Below are 14,862 nucleotides of genomic sequence, written 5' to 3'. Positions count from 1 at the left end.
GAGAATGGCCTCATTAAAGTGCCAAAGACCCAAATTAGTGTTGATAACAAACCACCATGGGGCCAGTAGGCAAGCTGGATTAATGAAATCGACCTTTAACCTTCAGAATGGGAGTTTTCCCCGTGGGACAATGTAGCTGGAGACATCCTGACTTTGGACTGGATCTGCTGAGGAGGAATCTGAATGTGAAGAAATACACTGGCTTGCTTTAGGGCTGGTAGACATTTACAGGATACCATCTTCAAGAAACTTTATTATATCAAGATCTATAAATGTTTGATCATGTGTAGGTGAAATGCATTGTGATTCTTGAAATGAATCGGACATGCAGTGGCTGAGTTCCAGGTTTAGTTCTGGTTTATATTTATAGCAAAACTGTAACATGTTAATAAAGTGGAATGTGAACATTAGGGGTTTATTAAGAACAAGTCAAATGTGTTTGGTACTTAAAGCTTGGACAGGCCTGAGAGGATAGAAAGTGTGTGGGGGCCAAAGGACAACAAGCGGAGGGCAATAAATTCACCCCGTACAGACAGCCTGTCCCACACCTACCACTTAAACCACAAGAAAAGGGAATGTATGGAAGAGTCGATCTTTTAAACCCCTCCTACAGGTTCCTGCTGACAATCAAGCAAACGCAGGCAGAATTTTTTCTCCGCAATAGAAACCTGTCTCTGACAGCTGTATAATCAGTGATGAAAGAGCGCAGTGATACACTGATGAAGTATTACACTACAGTTCTGACAGGGAAACCTGCCAGTCAGAATATACTATTACCGCACTTAGCGCTGCACTCACTATCCTCTCGGCTTGATTTTCAAACGTTATCATGGAAACTGCCTGGCTGAGGATTTCTGATGGACCCAGATTTTCATACCAGACCTAATTATTGTAAATGAGACGAGATTGTGGATGAAGTGTAATTTGGAGTAATTGTGCAGTTTGGGGATAAAGTGTTCTGGCATGGAGTTGAGCTGTCGTTCAGTGTCACACTGTGCCATGACATGACCGGCGTTCCTAATGAAGGAAGGGTTTGATGGAAAAGAAGAACCGGGGTTGTCTTACTTGCTGGGATGACAGGCAATCCGGGGACATCAACAGCATAACAAGGGTGAGCGCCTGGAACAGAGACAGTTTCCTAGAGGCAGACCAAACAAACAGTGTAAGCCCATTACAACCATTCAGGCCTTGACTTTTGAGAATTAATAACCAGGCATGCTGGACTGAAACCTCTTAAATAACATAATCAGAGTAATCAGAAGAAGTGCTCATCATTACACTACTGATCTCCCAGTAAATGAAGAGACCTCCTTTTGTGCATTTATTGAGAAAGCTATTTTACGCAAATTGTTTCCATTTATCAGCTCTATATTAGCTAGTGTCTAAAAATGCCTGGAATAACTTCTGAGAAGCTGAATACTCTGCTCTATTATTATTATTATTATTATTATTATTATACGAGCCATTTTAAATGCCTGTTTTTTTTTCAGATTTCCATTCCTTGTTTTCATTCTCCATTCTTTAAGAACAAGGCCATTTCTTCACTGTGATCCTAAGATATAGATATAGAGGAATAGATACAGTATATCAAGAGTATACACATAAGATACACTTTTCTTGCCATTCTTACTTCTTGTGCTAACTCCTTAGCATAATGGTCTTACACTCTCAGAAAACAAATAAATTACATTATTGTACCTTTAGGGGTACAACGGCTTGTCGCTGAGGCAGTACCCTCTAAGGTACTTACAGTGGTGCTTGAAAGTTTGTGAACCCTTTAGAATTTTCTATATTTCTGCATAAATATGACCTAAAACAAAATCAGATTTTCACACAAGTAGATAAAGAGAACCCAGTTAAACAAATGAGACAAAAATATTATACTTGGTCATTTATTTATTGAGGAAAATTATCCAATATTACATATCTGTGAGTGGCAAAAGTATGTGAACCTTTGCTTTCAGTATCTGGTGTGACCCCCTTGTGCAGCAATAACTGCAACTAAACGTTTCCGGTAACTGTTGATCAGTCCTGCACACTGGCTTGGAGGAATTTTTAGCCCATTCCTCCGTACAGAACAGCTTCAACTCTAGGAGTTGGTGGGTTTCCTCACATGAACTGCTCGCTTCAGGTCGTTCCACAACATTTCTATTGGATTAAGGTCAGGACTTTGACTTGGCCATTCCAAAACATTAACTTTATTCTTCTTTAACCATTCTTTGGTAGAACGACTTGTGTGCTTAGGGTTATTGTCTTGCTGCATGACCCACCTTCTCTTGAGATTCAGTTCATGGACAGATGTCCTGACATTTTCCTTTAGAATTCGCTGGTATAATTCAGAATTCATTGTTCCATCAATGATGGCAAGCCGTCCTGGCCCAGATGCAGCAAAACAGGCCCAAACCGTGATACTACTACCACCATGTTTCACAGATGGGATAAGGTTCTTATGCTGGAATGCAGTGTTTTCCTTTCTCCAAACATAACGCTTCTCATTTAAACCAAAAAGTTCTATTTTGGTCTCATCTGTCCACAAAACATTTTTCCAATAGCCTTCTGGCTTGTCCACGTGATCTTTAGCAAACTGCAGATGAGCAGCAATGTTCTTTTTGGAGAGCAGTGGCTTTCTCCTTGCAACCCTGCCATGCACACCATTGTTGTTCAGTGTTCTCCTGATGGTGGACTCATGAACATTAGCCAATGTGAGACAGGCCTTCAGTTGCTTAGAAGTTACCCTGGGGTCCTTTGTGACCTTGCTGACTATTACACACCTTGCTCTTGGAGCGATCTTTGTTGGTTGACCGGTCCTGGGGAGGGTAACAATGGTCTTGAATTTCCTCCATTTGTACACAATCTGTCTGACTGTGGATTGGTGGAGTCCAAACTCTTTAGAGATGGTTTTGTAACCTTTTCCGGCCTGATGAGCATCAACAACGCTTTTTCTGAGGTCCTCAGAATGTTCGTGCCATGATACACTTCCACAAACATGTGTTGTGAAGATCAGACTTTGATAGATCCCTGTTCTTGAAATAAAACAGGGTGCCCACTCACACCTGATTGTCATCCCATTGATTGAAAACACCTGACTCTAATTTCACCTTCACATTAACTGCTAATCCTAAAGGTTCACATACTTTTGCCACTCACAGATATGTAATATTGGATCATTTTCATCAATAAATAAATGACCAAGTATAATATTTTTGTCTCATTTGTTTAACTGGGTTCTCTTTATCTACTTTTAGGACTTGTGTGAAAACCTGATGATGTTTTAGGTCATATTTATGCAGAAATATAGAAAATTCTAAAGGGTTCACAAACTTTCAAGCACCACTGTATTTGTACCTTTTATATACTGATTGGGAACATATATGTACCCGTTTGGCCCTAAAAAGGTACACACAGTTACTTTGAAGTCCAGTAATGTGCCCTACAGGGTACATTAGTGTAGATTGTGCCTTGGGAGACAGAAATGGACTCCTACTGTACCCTTATTGCTGATAGTGTAGCTTAATGGGATCGATCCTGACCTACTTGTATTAGGTAATATGTTTTTCAATGAGACTACATCGCTTTGGATAAGGGTGTGTGCTAAATGCTGTAGACATAAATATAAAGAAAGAAAATTGATATATACACACGCACAGGCTAGAAAATAAAACAGTAGATTTAGTTACAATTAAACAATTAATGCTTGCAATAACAGCTCAGCTTGGAATGATAAGATTTAAACTGACAATTCTGTGATTTTATGATATTGAGCCACAAGGTTTTGAGCTTTAATAGACTTTAATAGAGTTTGAGCTTTTCAAGACTAAAGCAGGTTGTTATATAATTTAAAAATAATTTTAATCAATGTTTTGGTGTAAAACTTCTCTCAAGTGTTCCGTAGCATGAGCATGTAAAACACACATTGTTCTGGTTACAAACATGATAATTATTAAGTGTGTAAATCTCAGGCTTCCACATATGATATCAATATGATTTTGATACTTAAGGCAACGAGTCAATATTTAACAATACCACTGAATGTGTAGCCTGGGCCCGCCCATCCTAAGCGTGACGCAACATGAGGGCCTGTTGCGAGCTTAGTCTGGCAAGGCAAGCTATCTACAGCTCTTCCAAGCTCCCGAAAAATCGGGAACCAATCAACTTTGAGCATCTCCAACGGCCCTGGGTAGAGGCGTGTTCAAGGCAGTGACGTAGTAGAACTGCGACCGGAAGCCATAGATTGTTTACACAATCTATGCCGGAAGCGCTTCATTCACTAGAAACATTACGAACATGGAGCAGCGGCAAGCCTTTGACACAGCGGTAGATGCTGTGTTGAAAGCATTCAACGGGAAGTTCTCATTGAAAACGGAGCAAAGAGCAGCCCTGGAGGTATTTATTGAAAGGAAGGACGTTTTCGCCTTGCTCCCGACCGGCTTCGGTAAGAGTTTAATCTACCAGTTAGCCCCGTCGCGTCACATACGTCAGAGGAAAGAGTGATGTGATTGGTTTAAGCTTCGTCACAGCCTTTTCTGGCTTCGACCAGTAGCAAACTGAGGCATTTCAGGGAGGCGGGTCAACCACGGGCTCTGGGAAACGGTTGGGCTTAATATCTTGGCCAGACCAATAGCTCGTAGAGCTTTGCAGTCGCGTTAGCCACACTACTGAATGTGGGGAAGACCTGCACTTCATTCCCATACGATGATGATGCAGAGAAAGACTATTTTTAAGATCAGACTTACAGCCAATTCACCTTACGAGTCCATTTCCACAGCAGTTTAATCTAGACTTTTTAAAATGTAGATTTCCACAGCAGCTTTCTTACCTTTTTCAATAATAATCACTCTATAATCAATCATCAATGATATTCAATTAAAGCTAGACTGCCTTTCAGATTTTTCAAGTGCAAGTCATAAAAAAGAATCTTCCCTGACGCCCAATTATTTTTGTTTCGTGGACCAAAAGCTACTGAATTCAAATCACTGACTTCCAATTTTATTATTTTTTTTAAAAAATAGGACAATTAATGAATTTCTGGCCACATGGCCCTAAATCCTTCACTATTTTCTCCTGTTTCACCATGACCCAATTCAAGATACTACGTCATGCATCACGTGGTGGGCTTTCCCCGGTCGCACAAGGCATTGTGGGATACAAATCTGAAACAGGAGAGAAATATGGAGGATGTGAGTGTGCGAATGAAATGTGAAAGACTGACTACAGTAACAGAAAGCGAGAAGAAAAGACGTTATGTTGCAAAGGAAAGGAAACGCAGGACCAAACTAATAAATATCAGCGGTCAGCGAGCACCTCGTTTTGATCAGCTGTTCGTTTAGCGACAGAATGATGGAACTGTCAGTGCACGGTCAAGATAAACCTGTAGATGGCAGTAATGCAACACTGGATGCTAGCTGCGATAAAACGGAAAAGAAGAAGAAGCAGGTAAATCTGCGTATGTGCACACGGACTTCTTCTGTCCACTTGACTGCGCGAAGCGAGCGATTTCATGCACATTATTTGCTCAGGAATCCCCTCAAATTAAATAACTTCCCAGCCACAGAATGGCCTGGTGTTTTTTTTTTTTTTAGATATTACAGAAATAAACATGTATCACAATGACCAAATTTCAGAGGGAACTAAATTTCACCGATTGAAATTGAAGAAATTGAAAGGCCGTCTGCTTTTAACGATTGCTGCCTCGATTCATTTCAATCAATCAATGCACTGATCCAAATTTTCCAGTTGTTATACCGCTAATAATTACACCTACTGATACGTGATTTCACTTCACATAACAACGTGGCTGGGCGGCACGGTGGTGTAGTGGTTAGTGCTGTCGCCTCACAGCAAGAAGGTCCGGGTTCGAGCCCCGTGGCCGGCGAGGGCCTTTCTGTGCGGAGTTTGCATGTTCTCCCCGTGTCCGCGTGGGTTTCCTCCGGGTGCTCCGGTTTCCCCCACAGTCCAAAGACATGCAGGTTAGGTTAACTGGTGACTCTAAATTGACCGTAGGTGTGAATGTGAGTGTGAATGGTTGTCTGTGTCTATGTGTCAGCCCTGTGATGACCTGGCGACTTGTCCAGGGTGTACCCCGCCTTTCGCCCGTAGTCAGCTGGGATAGGCTCCAGCTTGCCTGCGACCCTGTAGAACAGGATAAAGCGGCTAGAGATAATGAGATGAGATGAGATAACAACGTGGCTAATGGAAAATTGTACCAAGCATGTTGCTTTACCGTTTTATGTCACAGCATTTGCTATTGAGCAAAAAACACCACATTATAGTGAAAATGTTGTTAGCAATGTGTTCATTATGGCCACAATTCAGTGATTTCTTCTTGTCATGAAAACTGTTTTAGTTAGAAGCATAATAATTATTAAATTGTATGATGTCACGCCATGATTTTTTTTAGTTTAAGGTTTCTAATTATGTGTTACAAAACACAGAGATAAAACCAATTCTGAGTGGCATAGCTGTGTGTCCTATCACTGTGTAGAATTCAATATGGCAACTGCAAGAAGGCAAAAAAAAAAAAAAAAATCTGACAGAGATGAGACTCTTCAGCCTCTCTAACAATGGCCCTTTGACCCTGGGTCACAGAAACACCATTAATAACAGCAAATAATTCTGTCCAGCCTGCCATGACAATGATGTCCCATGAGTGAAGAAGCCAAGGTCAGGAATTCCAGCTGAAACTCTAAAAGATCATTAACTTCTCTGTTCAAAGAGAAAGCCGATTCTCACAGTAACTGGACAGGATCATTATACCATCCTTTTTCATTATACATTACATATAATAGCACCTATAAAATCCAGTCAGCATGGTTTCATGGCTAAAATGTATGCAGATTGGGTTAACCTCTTCCTGAACACAAATCTTTCTGAAACCGTGTCCTGATCCTGCGCGATGCTTTCATCAGGGAATGTTTACGTGACCGTGTCGAAATGTTTTTCTACTGATTGCCTGAGCAAGCCAGCCTGACTCACTAAATTAAGAGCGCCACATAAACTCTTTACAGTGTGGGAAATTCCTGCCTTTCTTCCTGGCAATGTTGTGCTCTTACTTGCTTAAAAAAAGTTGGTTTGCATGTCTCAGGAGACTGATCAAAGCTTATTTTCTGTTGAAACATCTCATCTTGTGCTTATCTTTTTATGGTTTCAAACAGTTCTGTTCCAGACAGGTTCATTTGGGCCGTGTACCAGAACGGTAGCCACCCACGATCTGTATCTCCCTCACACACTCCAGTGATCAGACACCAATCTGAGGAGCTGCTGTTTATCCACAGTTTCAAAATGCATGTGGGAGAAATCAATGATTTATCAAAGTGTTTCTCTAACTCCATGGTTCTAAAAGTGGGGGCTGGAGATGCCCAGCGATCTGTGAAGCCCCCTTTTTTTTTGGTTAGAGTAGTGGAAATTGCAAGCCAACTTAATCAGAGAGATTATTTGACACTTGAATTGCATGGGCTTTATCCAGACCTAAATAACTTAAATCTAATATCTAATGATCATTTTTAAATAAATGTGTTCTGTGAGTGGAAAATTTAGGAATATCATTGCACATATTTAAAGCTAGACGGCCTTTCGATTTCATAAAATCGGTGAAATTTAGTTCCCTCTGAAATTTGGTCATTGTGATACTTTGTGATTATTTCTGTAACATCTCACAAAATATGAGGCCATCCTGTGGCTGGGAAGTTATTTAATTTGAGAGGATTCCTGAGCAAATAATGTGCATGAAATGGCTCACTTTCATGCAGTCAAGCACACAGAGGAAATCCGTGTGCACGTGCGCAGGTTTCGTTCTTCTTCTTCTTCTGGGTTTTACGGCAGCTGGCATCCACAGCGTTGCATTACTGCCATCTATAGGTTTATCTTGACCGTGCACTGACCGTTCCATCATTCTGTCGCTAAACGAACAGCTGATCACACCGAGGTGCTCGCTGACCGCTGATATTTATTAGTTTGGTCCTGCGTTTCCTTTCCTTTGCAACATAACATCTTTTCTTCTCACTTTCCGTTACCGTAGTCGGTCTTTCACGTTTCATTCACATCCTCCTTTTTTCTCTCCTGCTTCAAATTTGTATCCCACAATGCCTTGTGCAACCGGGGAAAGCCCACCACATGATGCATGACGTAGTATCTTGAATAGGGTCATGGTGAAACAGGAAAAAATAGCGGAGGATTTAGGGCCATGTGGCCGTAAATTCAATAATTGTTCTATTTTTTAAAAAACGAATAAAATTGGAAGTCAGTGATTCGAATTCAGTAGCTTTCGGTCCACTAAACAAAAATAATCGGGTGTCAGGGAAAATTCTTTTTATGACCTACACTTGAAAAATTTGAAAGGCAGTCTAGCTTTAAATTCTGAGCTGATTATTTACATTTTGGGGTTATGTTCATAAAATATATCTGTACTGAGGATTTCTGCTGATTGTTTTCCCTCCTCACAGTTAATTGGTGGAGGTGCATCAGGCACCCAAAGGAGGTCACAGCATGTTCAGTCGAAGACAAAAGGCACAACACAGCAGCACGCAGAGAGACTTCCTGCATATTTGAACTGAATTGAGGTCAAAGGCTTCCTGGGGTCAAGAAGCCCGACGCTAAAAGGCTATGACGAGGTCATAAAGCACAATCATTAACATAAAACAGAGTACGTTGTTCAAACCTGCAGAGAGCAGGTGAATACGTGACTTCTGCTCTCTCTCGAACCTGTACAACACTCCAGTGATGTCTCTGATCAGTCTAATTCTGTGTGCATTATTAAACACCATTACATAAATGTTCACTCAGTTTAAATACATGGCAGGACTGAGAGAAGAATCTTGTTCCAGCATTTTAGGATTAAACATCAGAAATGATCGAGCGTCTTTGATGCATCAATAAGACTGGTTCTGGAAACGAGGTCCAGAATGGAACAGATTTAATCCAAACCTCAGCGTATAAATAATGTCAAGTTGGACCCACTTTCCCCACCCGAAAGAAGAACAGTAACCGAGTATACGTTCCATGCTATCTACTTCACAGGTTTGATCTTGTCTTTGTCCAAAAAATATTCCTGACATTTGAATGACATTCTGTGCAATTTGAGAACACACTACTCTTGTAGTGAGGATGGGAAAAAAATAAACAGAACAAGAAAAAAAAAAAGATCCATATGTACCTTCTGTGACCTTAACTGGCAGGGTAAAGTCAATTCATAAATTTATAGTACAACAGAAGGCACATGTGCTAACCTGACAGAGATTAAACTGACATCTGGATTGATGCTTGATGCTCCACCTCTGTTCACTCATGCAGCTTTATCAAAGTATGATCAAATCCCCCTCAAAAAAAGAAAGTAGCATACCTGCAGTGCTGTTTTGGCATCCTAGCTCCTTGTCAAGTCAATCACAATGTTATTAATCTTCTACAAATCTGAATGAGGAATCATTGAAAACAGTCTGGGAACTGTCGGATCCCGGTGGTGTTTATTTTCAACCAGAAAGTGCACTTCATGACATCCATAACACATCCAGGACAGAAGAAGTGGAACACTTTTCTAGCTGGTTATGAACCAGACCGAAAGTCCAACATCTTCTCACATCTGGGGTCTACAGGAAGGTGTCAAATCCAGGACAGAGGGCTGTGCTGGAAGCATGAAGTGTTTAGGAGGCAATCATTCTTGGTTTTCTGGGGTGCCAGGTGCTAGTTTTCCAGTCAGTACAACTTCAACTCCCCATCAACTGACAGCAAGCAGATGATTTGTGGAAACCTTCTGGCACATGGACTTTAGATGGAGCACAAACAGACCACTTGCCATCACCACCATCAGTAGATCTCTGTTAAACAAGGATCTGGTGGAGCTTTGAAGAAGCTGGATCTCTTAAAGCTGCTTATTAGGACTGCTGTGTGGATATCATATTGGAAATGAGGCATTCACAACAACAACAAACAACAAACAACAACAATTAAATCCACCAACATAGGCATAAAAACAAGAATTTCAGCTTTATGAGGAATTCAAATGTATAAGTTAATTAACAAAACGTTTTTAACTGTTAAAAAGAAGTGAATAAAATAATAAAGCAGTGATTTATCTTATTAATTCTTTAGGAAGACGGGGTGTGTGTGTGTGTGTGTGAGTTTACCTGCAGTGTGTGGCACGCGCTCTACAGCACAGCACCGCCGCTTCTCACCTGAGACTCCGCTTTCCTTCCACTCTACTCGGCTCAGGGTTGCCAGATTTCACCGCTTTCACTCCTAACGTGGCCCGGTTTTATTATACTGCACCGGCTCCACACTGGAGTTTCTTCTTCTGTAGTGTTCTACTCTCATGGCTCCAGCCATCAAAGTTTCTAGGAAAAAAAATTACAGTAGTGATTTCCCGTTCTATTCGACCTGATTCTATGGAATCAATTTTGTGCCAAAATGTTCATACAATATTTTTGAAATATCAAACAAAAACGACAAATCAAAATAAAAAAAAAAATCATTTTTTTTTAGACTGGCAAACAAATTATTCATGTAATCGTACAAAAATATCAGTCTATTACTCTTCAGAAACCTTTTATTTTTGTTCCGCGTCTTTCTCAGTTTTGTTTGTCGTAATTTATTTTGGTTGCGATTCCAGCTTTCTCGTTTGCGCTCCCTGACTTTTTGCTTGCAGTTTTGGCACAAACTTCATGTGTGGGTGCAGGGGCGCTTTATCAACACCCGTGGCCCAGGGGCTACTGGTTTTTTTTTTTTAAAGATATTTTTTTGGGCAGCACGGTGGTGTAGTGGTTAGCGCTGTCGCCTCACAGCAAGAAGGTCCTGGGTTCGAGCCCAGGGCCGGCGAGGGCCTTTCTGTGTGGAGTTTGCATGTTCTCCCCGTGGGTTTCCTCCGGGTGCTCCGGTTTCCCCCACAGTCCAAAGACATGCAGGTTAGGTTAACTGGAGGCTCTAAAGTGAGTGTGAATGGTTGTCTGATGACCTGGCGACTTGTCCAGGGTGTACCCTGCCTTTCGCCCGTAGTCAGCTGGGATAGGCTCCAGCTTGCCTGCGACCCTGTAGAAGGATAAAGCGGCTAGAGATGAATGAGATATTTTTTTGGGCTTTTTGCACCTTTATTGGATAGGACAGTGTAGAGACAGGAAATGAGCGGGAGAGAGAGATGGGGAGGGATCGGGAAATGACCTCGGGCCGGAATCGAACCCGGGTCCCCGGATTTATGGTATGGCGCCTTATCCACCTGAGCCACGACGCCCCCACTACTGGGTTTTTTGAGGCCCCTCATAGGCTACCTGTCAACCCTACCCTTACCGTTGGCCAGGAAAACACTCTTATTTTATTTGCAATACGTGTCAAGCATTTACAGCGTAAGCGCATAATTAGCCTAGAAGCCTACGATAGGTTACGTTTGGCTCAGCGTAGCTGCGCAAGGCCCACGCTCACATCGCTCAACACGTCCGACCATAGAGGGAGAGAAGAACGCGCGCTTTATCATTACAGAGCCGGTTCTGATTATTACCACCGACAGGGCAGTGATGCAGAACTTTCATGCAGGGGCATGGCCAGAGATAACCACACAAGCGCGCGTGCGCTATAATGTAGACCTATGTGTTGTAAACATAAAACACACACACCTACAGACAAGTCCTTTTAAGAAATAAAATACATAAAAATAGCTCGGCGGCATGAAAACAAACATTCACTGCAAGTCAAGGTACTTGGCTCGGTGGCCACATGAAACGTAAACACCATGGACAGCAGCCAAACTCATAACTCTACAGACCGAAATACACGAAACCAAGTCCTACTAGGGTCTATTTTACCGATCTATGTTCAAGCATCATGCAAGTCTTCCTTCTCCTTGAATAAGACCGTGCATTCAACTGCCTTTTTGACATGACTGCATCGAAATACCACTTGCAACAATATTTCACGCACTCCATCAAGAAAAAAGTTAAACATGATGAACACGGGCATACTGTTTTGAGCATACGATTTTTTAAAAAAAAACTAGCTACATCAAAGTCCTTCAATAAACCCATCCTTTAGCGCAAATGAGCTTAACCTAGTTCAAAGCATGACGCTAGCAGTAACTGCATAAGGCAAAATCATGTGGGCCTTTCGTCAACAACAAGCCACGGCGGGCAAACATTAATAATCAAGTGTCCTTACCTTAAAACGTTGTCTTGACCACAGAACTTCTCAAGTATTTCACTTAAATCCACACGGGTTAACAACACACCCAACACATCTAGCGAGAAATGTGGATATGCGCTAGCTTTGTATTGCTATTCCCCTTAGTATGCTTACTCTGTCTGCTGCCCAAACTGTGAAAATTATAGGCTAAAGTTTGTGACTTTAGGCAACGATTCTATCATTACCTGCATCTCTCTCTTTTTTTTTCCTTTTATGCGCCCCGCTAACATGTGAACGCTTCATCTTTCAAAGCCTCTAAATTTGTGTCTCAGTAGTCTGTAGTCTGCAGTCTTTGGCGCGCTTTCGTGCGTGACGTTACATTTTGTTACATTTTATTCTGGTACAGTTGTGGGTGTTCGTTTCACGAACCACATCCACCATGTCTCTTACAGCAGGCTACTGTGCGCTCATTTATTTATAACCTTATTTCTATCCGTACATTAATGTAGGTCCACGATTCCGACAGTTTATTATTTTATTAATATTACAAGGCCCTTTTAAGAGGCCCCTGATTGGCTGTGGCCCAGGGGCTTGAGCCCCCCGAAGCCCCCCCTTAAAGCGCCGGTGTGTGGGTGGGCTGTCCAAGAATGCATTCCCATTGGGTAACTTGTGTTTGACTGACAGCTACGCTCAGCGATTCCCCCGAAGGCTGTTGCGGCCATTTCCTACTTGGATTCTGGTGGACTGTTTGACGAGTGACCAATCCATTGACGGTAAACAAGGATCGAGTGGACTTCAGTGGCGACTATGATATTGAATTAATTCAACAAAGTGTAAGTGCGGGACAAATGTGTTGTATGTGTTGCAGTAGTGCACATTATGCAGGTGTTTCGTGGCAAGTCAAATGTTAGCCTTAGCTCCACTACCCAATATAATAGCTGTCTTGCTAACGTTAAACACGCCTGCATAATGTGCGCTACTGCAACACATACAACACATTTGTCCCACACTTACACTTTGTTGAATTAATTCAATATCATAGTCACCACTGAAGTCCACTCGATCCTTCTTTACCATCAATGGATCGGTCACTCGTCAAACAGTCCGCCAGAATCCGAGTAGGGAATGGCTGAGCGTAGCTGTCAGTCAAACACAAGTTAGCCAATGGGAATGCATTCCTGGACAGCCCACCCACACGTGAAGTTTGTGCCAAAGCTGCAAGCAAAAAGTCAGGGAGCGCAAATGAGAAAGCTGGAATCGCAACCAAAATAAATTACGTCAAACAAAATTGAGAAAGACGCGGAACAAAAATAAAAGATTTCTGAAGAGTAATAGACTGATATTTTGCACGATTACACGAATAATTTGTTTGCCAGTCTAAAAAAATTGACTTTTTTTGTTTTTTTGTATTTTGATTTGTCGTTTTTGTGAGATATTTCAAAAGTATTGTATGAACATTTTGGCACAAAATTGATTCCATATAAAACAAAATCAGATTTTCACACAAGTCCTAAAAGTACATAAAGAGAACCCAGTTAAACAAATGAGACCAAAAATATATATATATACTTGGGTCATTTATTTATTGAGGAAAATGATCCAATATTACATATGTGAGTGGCAAAAGTATGTAAACCTCTAGGATTAGCAGTTAATTTGAAGGTGAAATTAGAGTCAGGTGTTTTCAATCAATGGGATGACAATCAGGTGTGAGTGGGCACCCTGTTTTATTTAAAGAACAGGGATCTATCAAAGTCTGATCTTCACAACTCATGTTTGTGGAAGTGTATCATGGCACGAACAAAGGAGATTTCTGAGGACCTCAGAAAAAGCGTTGTTGATGCTCAGCAGGCTGGAAAAGGTTACAAAACCATCTCTAAAGAGTTTGGACTCCACCAATCCACAGTCAGACAGATTGTGTACAAATGGAGGAAATTCAAGACCATTGTTACCCTCCCCAGGAGTGCTCGACCAACAAAGATCACTCCAAGAGCAAGGTGTGTAATAGTCGGCAAGGTCACAATGGACCCCAGGGTAACTTCTAAGCAACTGAAGGCCTCTCTCACATTGGCTAATGTTAATGTTCATGAGTCCACCATCAGGAGAACACTGAACAACAATGGTGTGCATGGCAGGGTTGCAAAGAGAAAGCCACTGCTCTCCAAAAAGAACATTGTTGCTTGTCTGCAGTTTCCTAAAGATTACGTGGACAAGCCAGAAGGCTATTGGAAAAATGTTTTGTGGATGGATGAGACCAAAATAGAACTTTTTGGTTTAAATGAGAAGCGTTATGTTTGGAGAAAGGAAAACACTGCATTCCAGCATAAGAACCTTATCCCATCTGTGAAACATGGTGGGGCCTGTTTCATGGTTTGGGCCTGTTTTGCTGCATCTGGGCCAGGACAGCTTGCCATCATTGATGGAACAATGAATTCTGAATTATACCAGCAAATTCTAAAGGAAAATGTCAGGACATCTGTCCATGAACTGAATCTCAAGAGAAGGTGGGTCATGCAGCAAGACAACAACCCTAAGCACACAAGTCGTTCTACCAAAGAATGATTAAAGAAGAATAAAGTTAATGTTTTGGAATGGCCAAGTCAAAGTCCTGACCTTAATCCAATAGAAATGTTGTGGAACGACCTGAAGCGAGCAGTTCATGTGAGGAAACCCACCAACATCCCAGAGTTGAAGCTGTTCTGTATGGAGGAATGGGCTAAAATTCCTCCAAGCCGGTGTGCAGGACTGATCAACAGTTACCGGAAACGT

The 14,862-nt window shown here is 41.6% G+C and overlaps 1 protein-coding gene across 2 annotated transcripts in view; it reads right to left on the bottom strand.

Moving 5' to 3' along the window:
• adamtsl5 (ADAMTS like 5) overlaps positions 1–10,206 on the bottom strand; it is a 45,159-nt gene extending 34,953 nt beyond the window's left edge. For both annotated transcript variants that reach the window (XM_060911331.1, XM_060911332.1), the window contains exons 1-3: positions 10,116–10,206; positions 9,335–9,872; positions 1,066–1,138 (exon numbers count right to left, since the gene is read on the bottom strand). In XM_060911331.1, coding sequence (XP_060767314.1) covers positions 1,066–1,138; positions 9,335–9,354 — 93 coding nt within the window. In that variant the 5' untranslated portion in view covers positions 9,355–9,872; positions 10,116–10,206. The remainder of the gene's footprint in view (positions 1–1,065; positions 1,139–9,334; positions 9,873–10,115) is intronic.
• Positions 10,207–14,862: the final 4,656 nt, after the last annotated feature.

This window comes from Neoarius graeffei, chromosome 27 (assembly GCF_027579695.1).
Source record: "Neoarius graeffei isolate fNeoGra1 chromosome 27, fNeoGra1.pri, whole genome shotgun sequence".
NCBI classification, from domain to species: domain Eukaryota; kingdom Metazoa; phylum Chordata; class Actinopteri; order Siluriformes; family Ariidae; genus Neoarius; species Neoarius graeffei.
Note: the sequence above shows the minus strand (reverse complement) of the source record. Positions and strands in the feature narration are given on the sequence as shown.